This window comes from Paramisgurnus dabryanus, chromosome 24 (genome assembly GCF_030506205.2).
Source record: "Paramisgurnus dabryanus chromosome 24, PD_genome_1.1, whole genome shotgun sequence".
NCBI classification, from domain to species: domain Eukaryota; kingdom Metazoa; phylum Chordata; class Actinopteri; order Cypriniformes; family Cobitidae; genus Paramisgurnus; species Paramisgurnus dabryanus.
In genome coordinates, this window is record NC_133360.1 from 1,900,117 (window position 1) to 1,915,556 (window position 15,440).

At 36.1% G+C, this 15,440-nt stretch overlaps 1 protein-coding gene across 11 annotated transcripts in view; it reads left to right on the forward strand.

Moving 5' to 3' along the window:
- The window catches only part of LOC135721124 (uncharacterized), a 126,139-nt gene that overhangs the window by 107,219 nt on the left and 3,480 nt on the right, over positions 1–15,440 (forward strand). For 7 of the 11 annotated variants that reach the window (XM_065243283.2, XM_065243287.2, XM_065243285.2 and 4 more), the window contains 10 exons: positions 1,451–1,624; positions 3,976–4,149; positions 4,336–4,509; positions 4,696–4,869; positions 6,153–6,326; positions 7,347–7,520; positions 7,630–7,791; positions 12,410–12,583; positions 12,755–12,928; positions 13,103–13,258. In XM_065243283.2, coding sequence (XP_065099355.1) covers positions 1,451–1,624; positions 3,976–4,149; positions 4,336–4,509; positions 4,696–4,869; positions 6,153–6,326; positions 7,347–7,520; positions 7,630–7,791; positions 12,410–12,583; positions 12,755–12,928; positions 13,103–13,258 — 1,710 coding nt within the window. Of the gene's footprint in view, positions 1–1,450; positions 1,625–3,975; positions 4,150–4,335; positions 4,510–4,695; positions 4,870–6,152; positions 6,327–7,346; positions 7,521–7,629; positions 7,792–12,409; positions 12,584–12,754; positions 12,929–13,102; positions 13,259–14,878; positions 14,897–15,440 lie in introns of all 11 variants that reach the window. The other 4 variants (XM_073813457.1, XM_073813452.1, XR_012335915.1 and 1 more) reach the window with 3 other exon arrangements.

Here is a 15,440-nt window from a genome sequence, read left to right on the forward strand (position 1 = left end):
CCTTTATTCAATTTATGTTAAACTCAAATACTGTATTAAAACTTTTGGATACATGATTGAGAGTCTTTTGAGGGAGTTACTGTTCAAATTCTTATTGTCCAAGAAAAGAGATTTAAGTTGGAGAAGATAACTCGTGTCATCGTTTTCTTTGGGATTTATAGCATATCGGTAAATTACTAATACACACCAGAGGTTATCTACTTAGATCCGAAAAACCCGGGGTCCAGCCCGAGACCCAAGCAGGTTTGGGTCTAAAAGTGTGCCTTGGACACGGGTTGTGTAATAATAGTGACATCAGGTATCGGCTAATTCAAAATGAATGTGTTTTTGCCGAACGCACCTGAGACAACCCAAACTCTCTCGTGTGTGCGTCAGTGTCCTTTTCAAATCTCTCTTCTGTTTGCCAAGGCACTTGTGACATTGTGTGGCTGGCGGTAGGTTAATTTTTTCAACACACATGTCAGTCAAGTTTAAATGCACATTTTAGTGGTTACCTTGGTGTTGTCATCAGATTACAATGTAAAACAAATTAAGCAGCTTGCCAAATTGGTTGCGAGGACGCCAGGGTTTCATTATGTCTGACTTGATTGAAAAAAAATGTTTATGCACGTCGGATTCGGATAAAAAGTGTTTCAGGTCATTTCGGGTCGGGTACATTTCTTTGGACCTGAGAAGACTTCCAATACACACTTCCACACCAAAGAAAATGTAAAATCATGAATCGGACCATAGGTGCTCTTTTAAAGGGCCTTCAAATTTAACATGACAAAAGACAAGCTTTTTAAGAATCAGAATCTAAAAATAATATTTTTTACTTTTATAGCCATGCAGACTCTGGAAAAAACTTTTTTCAAATTTTAAAACTGTTACCTTTGGCATGTAATTCATTAAGGCCTGAGAAAGTCATCTTTACTAATAGGCCTACCAATCTCTGCTGACAAAAAATAATAATAAAGAATTTTCTTTTTAAAAGTATTTTTTTAAATATATTTTAATATTTACTATATAATTTGTTGTAAAATGTTGTTAGGGTTTTCATTTAAGTGGACATTTCACAATACTTTAAGATGACAAATAAATCTTTGGTGTTCCCAGAGTATGTATGTAAAGTTTTAGCTTAAAATACCCAACAGATCATTTGTTATAAGATGCTAAAATTGACACTTTGTAGGTGTATGCAGAAGTGTTGTTTTTGGGTGTGTCCTTTAAAATGCAAATGAGTTAATCATTGCACTAAATGTCAGTGCAGATTAAGGGGCGGCATTATTATAAAAAGATCCCCTTCTGACATCACAAGGAGAGCATTTTCTAGGTTGATAAAAGCACTGAGGGCCCTATTATAGCACTTAAACATAAAAAAGTCAGATGTACATGATATGTTCCCTTTGAGCAGCATTTCCTAAATTTTATTTTGTACGTTTGGGTTGATTAATTTTTTTGTTTTCTTCAGGTTTTTGAAAAGCTCCTCTGCAGCTGAAGGCTTCAAGTATCTGAGTGAAACTCTTGGTATAAATATTTTACTCCAGAGAGATCTGAATCTGAATAATCATAAACTAAACAACACAAGAGTGATACAGATCTGTGATCTACTGAAGGATAAACACTGTAGACTCAACACACTCATGTGAGGATTACAATACTCTTTAATATTTTAACTTTCATTTAAAATTTGATTTTGATGAAGACTCTTATGAAGAAGATTCTTTGAAGAAGATTTAGGGCTTACTCACATTATAGTTAACCAGACCCAACCATACTCAAAAGTTATTGTACACAGGTCAGCACACATTTTGATTTGTACCCGAGTACGCTTGAGTCATTAAAAGATTGTTTTGAAGAAAACTGGACGATAGCGTGATAGCATTCATCGTAATTGTGGGTTTATGGCTGTACCACACCCTGGTAGCGTACAGAGGTATCAAAATAGACAAACTAACCATACTTTGGGGGTCAAATGTACTCTGGTACAGTACAATGTGCATAGTGTGAGTACATCCTTAGACTGTGATCAGTATGTTTGTTTTGTTATTTGTTTTCTTTCTCTAGAGGGTGAATAACATATGAATTACAGCACAAGTACGACGTACAATGTGAAAAATCTGACTTTGTGAAAAGATTTCATTCAGGGTTTGACCTCTGTTGTATCCACTGGTTTTGAAACCACTTGATCTAAAATAATAACATGTGGCAGACTAATGGAGAATAGTTTGATCTTTAACCATAATAAGATTAACACAAGAGATTTTAACTCCTTAAGTGCCACCAAAACTTTAAAGTTTTACTTAGGTTTGTGTTTAAAACTTTTAATCTTTGGGGTTGAAAAAGGCTAAATTCATGGCTAATGACGACTCGCACCCTCTAATGTAATTTTCAAAATGTTGATTTTTCTTTAAAATTTGAATACAAGAAACAAAAGAAACAATTCCCACTGTAATTTCTTATAGTATGAACAGTGCAAAGTAACTTAGAATGTTATGTGACACTGGCTCACTAAACATTAGGACACTTGATGCCTTATTTTATGGCAACCTCACCAATGATATTTATAAGCAACAAGCAGGAATGAGCAGGATCTTTTTGACTTAATTTTTGAAAACTGATTAAAGTACAGTATGAAAACACTTTATTTATTCACAATTTCATTTGAAATGCTTTTTCTGAATATACCACTGTTGTCCAAAAATACACTATATTGCCAAAAGTTTTGAGCGACCTGCCTTTATATGCACATGAACCTGAATGACATCCCATTCTTAATACATAGGGTTTAGAGTTGGCCCTGCACCCTCTGCAGCTATAACAGCTTCAACTCTTCTTGGAAGACTTTCTACAAGTTTTAGGAGTGTGTTTATGGGAATTTTTGACCATTCATCTAAAAGCACATTTGTAAGATCAGAGACTGATGTTGGATGAGAAGGCCTCCCTCGTAGTCTCCACTCTAATTCATCCCAAAGATGTTTATTGGGTTGAGGTCAGGACCAGTCAAGTTCCTCCACAACTCGCTCATTCATGTCTTATGGACCTTGCTTTGTGTACTGGTGCACAGTCATGTTGACCATCCCCAAACTGTTCACGCCAAGTTGGGAGCATGAGATTGTGCAAAATGTCTTAGGATGATGAAGCATTAAGAGGTCCTTTCACTGGAACTAAGTAATCAAGCCCAACCCCTGAAAAACAACCCCACACCAAAATCCACCCTCCACCAAACTTTACACTTGGCACAATGCAGCCAGGCAAGTACCGTTCTCCTGGCAACCGCCAAACCCAGACTCATCCATCGGATTGCCAGACAGGTAAGCAAGATTCGCTGCTCCAGAGAACACGTCTCAACTACTCTACAGTCCATTGGTGCCATGCTTTACACAACTGCATCCAATGGTTTGCATTCAACTTGGTGATGCAAGGCTTGGATGCAGCTGCTCGGCCATGGAAACCCATTCCATGAAGCTCTCTACGCACTGTTCTTGAGCTAATCTGAAGACCCACGCAAAGTTTTGAGGTCTGTAGTTATTGACTCTGCAGAAAGTTGCCGACTTCTGCGCACTGTGCACCTTAGCATACGCTGACACCGCTCTGTGATTTTATGTGGCCTACCACTTCGTGGCTGAGTTGCTGTTGTTAACAGTTGCCTCCATTTGTTATAATACTAACAGTTGACCTAGGAATATTCTGTAGTGAGGACATTTCACGAATGGACTTATTGCACAGGTGGCAACCTATCACTGTAGCACGCTTAAATTCACTGAGCTCCTGTGAACGACCCATTCTTTCACAAATTATTGTAAAAGCTGTCTGCATGCTTAGGTGATTGATTTTATACACCTGAGGCTATGGAAGTGATTGGGACAGAATTCAATGATTTGGAAATGTGTCCCAAAACTTTTGGCAATGTAGTGCATTTGACTGTGTGCCAAACTCCATTACAGAAACTTATTCAAACTTATAAGAGCTAATAAAAACTTTTTCATTCTCTAGACTCTCATGCTGTAGTATTGGAGAAGAAGGTTATGTTGCTTTATGTTCAGCTGTGAGATCAAACCCTTCACATCTGATAGAGCTGGATCTCAGTGGAAATGATCCTGGAGAATCAGGAGTCAAACTCATCTATGATTTAATACAAGATCAAAACTGTGCACTGAAGAAAGTCAGGTGAGCTGTAAATTGAAATTGATTTATTATTTCCTTGCTAAATTTCATTATGATACTAGGTTGTCAAAAACAGATACAATAAGCTTCTTTCTACTTCTTACTTCTTTATAAGTTTTTAGACATGTAAGCAAGTAGTTTGTTTTGTTATACAAGAAGACATGGTGTCTCAAATATGTTTTTCTTCAGGTTATTGAAAAGCTCTTTTGCTTCTGAAGGCTTCAAGGATGTGAGTGAAACTCTTGGTATAAATCCTTTACTCCAGAGAGATCTGAATCTGAATGATCATAAACTAAACAAAACAAGAGTGAAACAGATCTGTGATCTACTGAAGGATAAACACTGTAGACTCAACACACTCATGTGAGGATTACAATACTCTTCTTAAATTTCATCTAACATTGTGTGACATCTGATTCTAATGAAGACTCGCATAAAAAAGATTTAGAGAACTGAAATCAGTAAAGATGTTTGTTCTTCTGCTCGTGTAGATGTTTGTTTTGTTTGAATTAAATTGAGAAACATAAATTGTGTTTTCTTTCTCTTTAGGTTGAGCAACAGCTTTATTACAGCAGAAGGGTTTGCTGATCTGATATCAGTTTTTAAGCTAAATTCTTCACATATAAGACATCTGGATCTGAGTGGAAATAATCTTGGAGACTCGGGAATGAAGAAGATCTCTGATCTGTTGACAAATCCACAATGTAGACTGCAGAAACTCAGGTACTGCTTCTTTATATCCATGTGTAAATATCTAACTGATTATAACAATTTTCATGAGAAATAAAGTCTGTTGATTTTGATGCAGAATTTTAATTCTTATTTTACTATTGAAACAGTCTGACTTTGTGAAAAGATTTAATTCAGGGTTTGACCTCTGTTGTATACACTGGTTTTGAAACTGCTTGATCTAAAATAATAAAATGTGGCACACAAATGGAGAATAGTTTGATCTTTAACCATAATAAGATTAACACCAGAAAACTATTTTAGCAGCACCAACACTTCAAAGTTTTACTTTTGTTTGTGTTTAAAACTTTTGAACTTTATGTTTGGAAAAAATGTTTCTCCCCTAATTTCATGGCGAATGACGAATCGCACTCCATGATGTCATTTATGTAAATAGTGTTCAAAACATTTTTAGCTCATCCACTTTCAACCACATTCAGAGGTAGTCAAAACCCCTGTCGATCAGATTGCTTTTGTAGTGTAAACGCACATGTGGTTGAATGTGTTCCAACAGCCACACGCGGCCGCCTTCTCTCCGCCTATTTATCTAATCTGAGGTACTGAGCACAATGTCAAATGCGCTGAAATATCAGAGAAACACTGTGCAGCATGTTTACTAACAACACAAGCAGCGGACTCTGACATAATATTACTTCACGTCCATTTAAACCCATCATTACTCCTACTCCCGTTTAAACGACTCGCTCACAGTCTCCACAGACCATCCCCTCAAAGTAATCAGGAAAGAAGTGGCGAAACTGGACAAGAGAGACAGATTTAAATACCAATATATACCAATATAGATTTAAATACCCTAAAATGTATGTTTTTCTTTTAAATTTTAAATACATTGAGCATTCATGACAGTGGTCTCTTGCAATACTGATATAGTTTTCCTGGGTTAGACATTTTGAATCTATGCTATTTTGAATTTTTTTATAAAATGAGTCACAATCCTGCCTCTCTCATTCATGCTTTTCTGGTCTTGTGTCAGGATCATGACAGTCCCATGTGTTTTGTGTGGAAGCACATGGCCATTGTTTGTTTTGGCGTGCCATGTGCTCTCCTGTCTTGTCTCTTGACCTGTCCCCTTGTCTCCTCGTTAATCATCTTGTCATTACGTGTGCCTCAATCAGTGTCATGAATCGTGTACAGTATGTCAGGCTCACTATACATTAGGACACATGTTGCCTTATTTTCTGGTGATGCCACCACTGATATTTATAAGCAACAGGCAGGAACAAATCTGTTTGACTTAACTTCTTTTCATTCTCTAGACTATCAGACTGTAGTATTGGAGAAGAAGGTTATGTTGCTTTATATATAGCCATGAGATCAAACCCTTCACATCTGACAGAACTGGATCTCAGTGGAAATGATCCTGGAGAATCAGGAGTCAAACACATCTATCATTTATTACAAGATCAAAACTGTGCACTGAAGAAAGTCAGGTGAGCAGAGCTTTCAAATATTAACACATCAGGCACAAATCTGATGTTAGGTATATGAAATGTTGTCAAGCAGACAAATACAATTTTACAGACTGGAAATTATTAATTGGAATGATGAACATAATGTTTTCTACAAAACATTAATTGTGACCCATGCTGTTTAAATGAGAGGTAATGCACACAGTCTAATTTTAAGCTACAGGCAAAATAAGTGAAAAATGTTGATTTTAGTTCTAATTGAGGTTTTCATAAAACTAAGTACATTTAAGCCCTTGTCTAGCAGTCCTAATACTCTAAATCAGAGGTTTTCAACTCTGGCCCTCGAGAGCCACTTTCCTGCAGAGTTTAGCTTTAACCCTTCATCAAACACAACCTGCCTACAATTTTATAGTATTCCTGAATACCTTGCTCAGGTTTGTTTGACTGGGTTGGAACTAAACTTTACAGGAAAGTGGAGGGCCAGAGTTGAGAATCTCTGCTTTAAATAGCAATTAAACATCTAAAATTATTCTTTTTCGAAGTTTTCTGAGATGTATACCATCCTAAATCTTAAACCTAATAAAATTATTGTGAGTTCATTGGACGTAACTCTGAAGTTTTGGTTTGGGGTTTTAAAATATGTAGGAATGAGGAAATAAAGTACAAGACTTGCTTGATGTTGCTTGAGTTATTAAGAGCAATAAGACACAAAAGTTATCTTACTCGTGCTGATCTGACACATCATGAAGCGTGGGTAGAAAGTTCTTTTTTTAACTAGATTTTTTCCAAAATTGACTTACTAACATTTGTCAACAGCTCTGTCACTTTTCATCATAATCCATTAAATTATATGTTGAGTTCACTTTTGCATTGTGCACACATTTATAAATATATGGTAGTATTTTTAACAGAGCAGAGATCGATCTGCTTTCAGACTCTGTTAAAAACAGAACTCATGAAACTTTAACAGAAGATATTTTACTCTTATTAACACATTTACTGCAGATGTTGAGATGTAAAGTGATGTTGTTGTGTCTGTAGATTTTTGAAGAGTGGTGCTGCAGAAGAAGCTTGTGATCATCTGAGTAAAGTGCTTGATGTTCATCCATTACTGGTAAAAGAACTGAATCTGAGTGATAATAAACTGGGAGATTTGGATGGAGAGAAACTCTCAGCTCTATTGATGGACTCTCATAGTAAAGTGAAGAAAATCATGTGAGTTGACTCTTCATACAGTACAGTATAGAACAGACTGTCAGATGTATTAGTAGATGATGATGATGATGATGATGATGATGATGATGATGATGTTTCTTCTGTTTAGACTGAATGATTGTGAGCTGACAGAGAAACAATGTTTAGCTGTAGCTGCTGTTCTCTCCTGTGTGAAAGAGATTGAGATGAACAACAGTCGTCTGATGGATTCAGGAGTCAAACAGATCTGTGATGAACTCAAGAAACCTCAATGTCAACTACAGAGACTCAAGTAAGGAAACATCTATTGCATCATCCACACTCTCAAATACAACTATTATAAGAATATATTTATAAAAGTGTTGGTCCCATTCCTGATTTTGTTTTGCATGTTTATGAAGGGAAACAAAATCCAAACCCTCATGGCCCTGTGTGAATGCCCCCCCATTAAAACATAACTTAACTGTGGTTTATCACACCTGAGTTAGTTTCTCTAGCCACACCCCGGCCTGATTACTGCCAAACCTGTTAGCAATCAAGAAATCATTTAAAGAAGACCTGCCTTACAAAGTGAAGTAGACCAAAAGATCCTCAAAGGCTACACATCATGTTGAGATCCAAAGAAATTCAGGAACAAATTAGAAAGTAATTTAGATCTATTAGTCTGGAAAAGGTTATAAAGCCATTTCTAAAGCTTTGGGACTTTAGTAAACCACAGCGAGAGCCATTATCCACAAATGGCAAAAACGTGTAACAGCGGTGAACCTTCCCAGGAGTGGCCAGCTGTCCAAAATTACCCCAAGAGCGCAGCGACGACTAATCCAAGAGGTCACAAAAGACCCCACAACGACATCTAAAGAACTGCAGGCCTCACTTGCCTCAGTTAATGTCAGTGTTCATGACTCCACCATAAGAAAGAGACTGGGCAAAAATGGCCCACATGGCAGATTTCCAAGACAAAAAACGCTGCTGAGCAAAAAGAACATAAAGCCTCATCTCAGTTTTGCCAGAAAACATCTTGATGATCCCCAAGACTTTTGGAAAAATACTCTGTGGACTGTTGAAGTTTAACTTTTTGGAAGGTGTGTGTCCCATTACTTCTGGCGTAATAGAAAAATATTTCATTTACATTTTAGAAAAAGCACATCAAACAGCCTCAGACCATCACACTACCAACACCATATTTTACTGTTGGTAGTGTGATGGTCTGAGGCTGTGATAAATGGAACCATGGATTCTGCTGTCTACCAAAAAAATCTGAAGGAAAATGTCCGGCCATCGGTTTGTGACCTCAAGCTAAAGCGAACTTTGGTTCTGCAGCAGGACAATGATTCAAAACAGACCAGCAAGTCCACCTCTGAATGGCTGAAGAAAAACAAAATGACTTTGGAGTGGCCTAGTCAAAGTCCTGACCTCAATCCTATTGAGATGCTGTGGCATGACCTTAAAAAGGTAGTTAATGCTACAGGACAATTTAAAGACAAGGACACAACACAGATACAGAGTTAAAACGGTTAAAAAACAAGAGTACACAAAACATTAAGACTTCTCAAAGAGCTGTGCAAAATTGTAGTCCACCGTTACTAAAAACATTTAGTGCAAAATGATATCATATCATGACCATAAATAACACTCAATCACAAATGTACAAAACATTAATAAGTGCATGGTCTCAGCTTCATTACTGCTGGTTTATGAGATTATTTGAAAGAGAAACAAATGAGCGTTTATACCTATTGTTTTGCACAAAGGAACCCGGTACCTCTTTCCTGAGTTCAAAAGCTCAAACTCAGAAAACACATAATAGTTATCCTGATATAATGATCTTTTAGCTTGCCTGATTGTTGTCTGGTCAAAAAGCTCCTGCGAATTAAGGGGTGCTGTGCACCCATGATCTTTCCTGCTGTCTTAACCAGATAAAAAATCTGGGTTTTTTATTTAACTGTCAAATTTCCAAACCAGCTGGGGATACCATACCGAAAGATGGACTCAGAATGTTAGAGGTCTGTAAAAATATTATGTAAATTTTCTATAGAACAACAATTACGTCTGCACAAAAAATAGAGGCGCTGATGGATGCTAGCACAAACATTTGTAACATGTGTACGCCAACTCAAGTCATTATCAATAAACACTCCTAAGTATTTAAAAGATGTCACCAGCCTGATGTCATGACCATGGATGGCCACAGGGCTCTGATCTCCAACTGATTTAGGGTCTACCAATATTTTCACAGTTTTTAACTTGTGTTAATTTGTAGATGGTGTGAATCACACCAATTGACAAACTTGTCCACAGCATCTTGGTGAATATTCATCTTACTTTCTTTAGTAAGCAACCTAAGAAGAACAGTATCATCTGAGAATTCTACTATATATTGATTTGGCTCTGAGCTGATACAACTATTGGTGTATAGTGTGAACAAGAGAGGTGAACTGACACACCCCTGGGGGGCGCCAGTGCTGCACACTTCTTCATCAGACAGAGAAGAGTTGAACTTCACCTGCTGTGGCCTGTTTGACAAAAAGGAGTGATACCATCTAATTAAAAAAGGATTTACATTTAACTGAGCTAGTTTCCTAAGAATGATGTCTGGCTGAATTGAATTAAAAGCAGAACTAAAACAAGGAAAAGCAGTCTAGCATATGCAGCAGGACATTTTAAGTGCTTCAGAGTTAGGTGCATAATAGTTTATATAGCATCACATGAACTACGATTTGTAAATTGGTATTTATCTAAAGTTTTTTCCACGTCTGTGTGAAGTTTCTCTATCAAAAGCCTCTCAAAAGATTTAAAAACATTAGAAGTGATGGTCATTGGCTGATAGTCATTATTCACCTGTGGACATGCCTTTTTGGGTACTGGAATAATGATAGATTTTTCCAGAGTTTTGGTACTGTACATGTATCTATAGAAAGCTGAAATAATTTGTGCCAGGCTGGTGATAGTTCTTCTGCAAAAGTTGTTAAAAATAAGGCAGACAGGTTGTCAGGGCCTGCTGCATTTTTGTTTATATATTTTTAAACACCTTAGTAACAGTGTATGCTTCAATTACAATTCTACAGTGGCCAAGAAGTGCAAAACTAAACACCAAATCTAAAATCAAAACAATAAATTAAAACCACAAATGCAAATGAAAAACAAAATGACAAGTCAAAAAAACACAATAACAAATCCAGTGACAAATTGACAATTCAGAAAACACAACGACAATTAAAAAAATACAACAGCAATTAAAAAAACACAACAGCAATTCAGAAAACACAACGGCAATTCAGAAAATACAACAACAAATCTTACAAACTGGAAAAGGTAGGTAAATTGCGCGAATGGAATGGTTACTGCTGATTGAATGACACCTCTGCCAATCAAGATAACTACGTCACTCAACTTCCGCTTTTTACAACCATCAAAGTTTCAGAAATGGTGCGTTCACACCAGATTCAAATACAACCAGAAAATACACCTTGTGCTGGTGGTGACCAAAGACTTTTGCATAATAGTGAATATTTACGGAAAAAAACTTTTGAAGATGGTAATCCCAGATTCAAACTCTGATATAAAGCTTTGCCAGGTTCTGAAACAGAGGACCCACACCCAACACTGTTTTATTGAAAATTTACTTAAACATTCGAGCTGTCGAGTCACAAGCCACCAACAGCGTGTGAACAGTCAGTGTTACTGATGTAGTTTTTATTTAGAAGGATTTGGCTTACCTCACTGCCTTGACTTTAATCTGCTCTCTGCTGCACTGCAAATTCCGCTCCCCCTTCAGCTCTCCGAAAAAAAACAGCAGCGATTGGTGGACGGAAAGTAACAAATTACCATAAATAAACCATATTGCGCATTTTGGCAATATTTGTTGTCTTTTAGGGACAATTAAAAAAAATTAAAGTGCAAATGGTTGAGGGCTTACAGTTAAATGAATAGCGGTAGAATCAGAGCCCTTTAGTGGATAACGTTAGCAACACAAAACAAACCACAAAAAGCCTTTAAATGGGAGAGTTCAACCAAAAATGAAAATAATGTCATTAATGATTCACCCTCATGACGTTCCAAAGTCGTAAGACCTCCGTTCATCTTCAGAAAACAGATTTAGATGTTTTATATTTAGTCCGAGAGCTTGCTGACTCTCCATTGAAAATGTATGTACGGTATACTGTCCATGTCAAGAAAGTTAATAAAAACATCATCAAAGTAGTCTATGTGACATCAGTGGGTCAGTTAGAATGTGTTGAAGCATCAAAAATACATTTTGGTCCAAAAATAACAAAATTACGACTTTATTCAGCATTGTCTTTTCTTCTAGTTCTGTTGTGAACTGCATGCACAAGACCAAAGTCAGCTGGGTTTTTGTGCACCCAAACTTCGTTTACAGTCTGAAGGAGAAGCACGCTGTAAGTTTGAAAAAAAATTGTGGATGTGGTTCACAACAGAACTGGAAGAGAAGACAATGGGGAAAATGTATAAATTAGTTTTTGGACCCAAATATATTTTCAAGTGTGCATTGGTATGTAGGAATTCAACAGTCCAACATCAGTTATTCGCTCTGATTTATGATTTTTACATTGTAAAAAGACTCTCTTTTCTCTCTCTCTCTCTCTCTCTCTCTCTCCCTCTCTCTCTCTCAATTCAATTTTATCTCTCTCTCTCTCTCCCTCTCTCTCTCTCAATTCAATTTTATCTGTCACTCTCTCTCTCTCTCTCTCTCTCTCTCAATTCAATTTTATCTGTCACTCTTTCTCTCTCTCTCTCCCTCTCTCAATTCAATTTTATCTGTCACTCTCTCTCTCTCTCTCTCTCTCTCTCAATTCAATTTTATCTGTCACTCTTTCTCTCTCTCTCTCTCTCTCTCTCTCTCTCTCTCTCTCTCTCTCTCTCTCTCTCTCTCTCTCTCTCTCTCAATGCAGATTAAGAGCTTGTGGTTTCACAGATGAAGGTTTTTTTGCTTTGACTACAGCTCTCAATTCAAACCCATCACACCTGAGACATCTGGACCTGAGTGAAAATAAACTGGGAGATTCAGGAGTTGATTGTCTCTGTGATCTACTGAGAAATTCACAACTTAAACTGAAAACACTTGAGTTAGTAACATACATTATACTGTAGCCTACATAAGTTATTGTGTGCTTAAAGTGTACTCTATAGCTTTTATTTAAAGACACAAGGACCCTACACAATTATGGCTCCCAGCACACAGAGTTAATGTCACAGGTTTATTTAACTACATAACTCATTTTATTTTCTCTCTGCAGGTTGTGTAAATGCAGTATTAAATATACAAGGCCTGCAAAACTGATTTCAGCTCTGTGTTCAAACCCTTCACATTTAAAAGAGTTGAATCTCAGTGAAAATAAAATTAAGGACTCAGGAGTAAAACATTTATGTGATCTATTCAAACATTCAGACTGCAAACTGGAGAAACTATAGTGAGTAAAACAAAAACCTTTTTTCTAACTGAATGATTGACAGGTGTATTAGAGAAGATGTGCATTCAGGCTTTCCACGAGCAACCGATTAGATTTGTTGAACATTCTTCAGTTTATTTAAATGATATATATGGTCTGGTAAGAGTAAAATAATCTCTCTTTGTCTCTTCCCAGCCTAAATAAGTGTAAAATAGCAGATATTGCTTCTTTAACTATAACTTTGTCTGAGACAAAAACATTGATGTTACTTAATCTGAGTAACAATTATATAAACGGCTCGTCATTGAAGCAGCTCTATGAAGTACTAAAGAGCTCAAACTGTAAACTGAGGTGAGTAAAGATTTATTATTGTGATTTTATAATATTATTATATACATTATTATAGGGCATGTTGCACTAAAAATGATTCATTAAATTTACTCAGTTAGTGCTTGTAATCAATTTATTTAAGCTACATTTAAAAAAAAAAAAAAAAAAAACTTTATGTAGCTTAAATAAATTGATTGCATCCACTTAAATTAGTAAATTGAATGAATAATTTTTTTCAGTGTGGTTACTAAAATGGATCTTATGAAAACTTCAAGATCATATTAAGATCATTAAAACTAAATGTTCATATTGTTTAAAAGATTATTTGATATAACGTTTCATACAAACCAAAATTCTGTACAATCTGCACAATCACAGCTTTATTTAAAAATACTATAATTGCATCAGTCATAAAAACCAAATAATGTTAGAATTAGAGATGCATAATTAATTTTTTCACCAATACTGATAGTTTGATGGCTATATGAACTATTAATTAGCATTAACTAAATTCTGAAGAATTAAATTAAAATGCTTGTTTGAGTTGTCCTAACTGAAATCAGCTTGCACTGACGTATCTTAAAATATATAAGTGCCATTGTCTCAAGAAACACACCAATAATGATTTTTTGTAAGGTGTGTTTGTCCGGGAAATTGCTACATAGTGACCATTAATATTAAACATTGAACTAGTAATACATTTTCTATACACAGAGCTCAAATTCATTGCATTTTCCTGTTCTCTTTTGATTTGACATATCAGACATGACTATCGGCCGATACTGATGTGAAGTGTTTAAAATGGCTTTTATTGACCGATAAATCGGTCCATCTCTAGTTGGAATTTCATATAACAAAAGAAACTTTGCTGCCTAATTTTACATCCTTTAAATATGGACATTAATAGACAGACATGTCAGTTCATGTCAGCAGTGTGTTTACATGAAAACAACTAGGACTGAGTACCAATAGTGTTTTATATATGACAGGAAAGCCACACTTGACAGCTTGTGAGCGCCACAGTTGTATTAAAATAAAGTCTATATATATAAATAACTGCTATTACAGGATAAAAACAATCATAACATTGATGTGCAATATATGTTTGTGTATGTAGTGGTGTTTGTCTTCCCTTCTACTTGTCAGTGGTGTTTATAATATTAAGGTATATCAGACTTTATTCACCCCAATGAAAAGCAAATTTATACACTCCAAATCGTTTCTTACTGGTTCTTATAGTGCACTATGTAGGGGTTAAATGTATTAACAAGTGTCTCATCTTAGGTGCGTGTGTTTTTTTATTTATTTATTTTAAGCACAGGTTCTGTGTTGTGTAGGGGGCACACTTCAGCGTTTAGAGAGCATTTGATTGAACAGGAAATTTGATGTTAAAATTGAAGTGTACACAGCAAAATCACCAGTGTTAAATTTTCAGGGATGGTGTTAAATACACAGTGTTGATGCTGTTTTAACACTATCTGGTAATAAAATAACACTGCCATTGCTAGGCCAGTGTTATATTCACGACAGTGTCAGTGTAAAACAAGGGTGTTATCAGATTTCACTCTGAGCGGTGTAAATCAAGCCACGCCTCCACTAAACATATCCTGTCAGGGATTTTACCGCCATTTTCTTTCACAGGAGGACTAAAGAGATCAGGTAAATCAGTCTCATAATATTCACATGGTTTAGCTAAATTAAACTGTTATTTCTCTGTCTGACTCTACGCAGCCATATGCCAAAAAACCTAAATAAGATATTTTTCCCATTTTATTTCCCCTTTGTTCGTTATTTGGTTCAGTTTAATCAGAGCTACCTTGTGTTACGTTGTTCCCTTGTTAGTTTAGTATAAAGTTAAACTGCTAGCTAAAAGTTTAAAACCAAGAAGGATAATTTTAACAGGAGATATGAACGAAAGAATTGAACCATGATAAAACGCGACATGCACTACAAATTGAAGGTATGAAATTAAGTTAAATGAAAGCTCGTTTATTCACCATATGATGCTCGTTATGAGGTAATCATATAGGCTAGATACCGTGAGTTAACGAGGTCGTTTACATGCACGTGAGTGCACGGATATCGGTTAATTATTCAAATTACTGAAAAACACGGAGAAAACCGCAACCGCATTGTCATGTGTTTTTCTAAGATGTATGCAAACAGGGGAAATATCGCCAAACCAACAATTAATTTGGCCAAA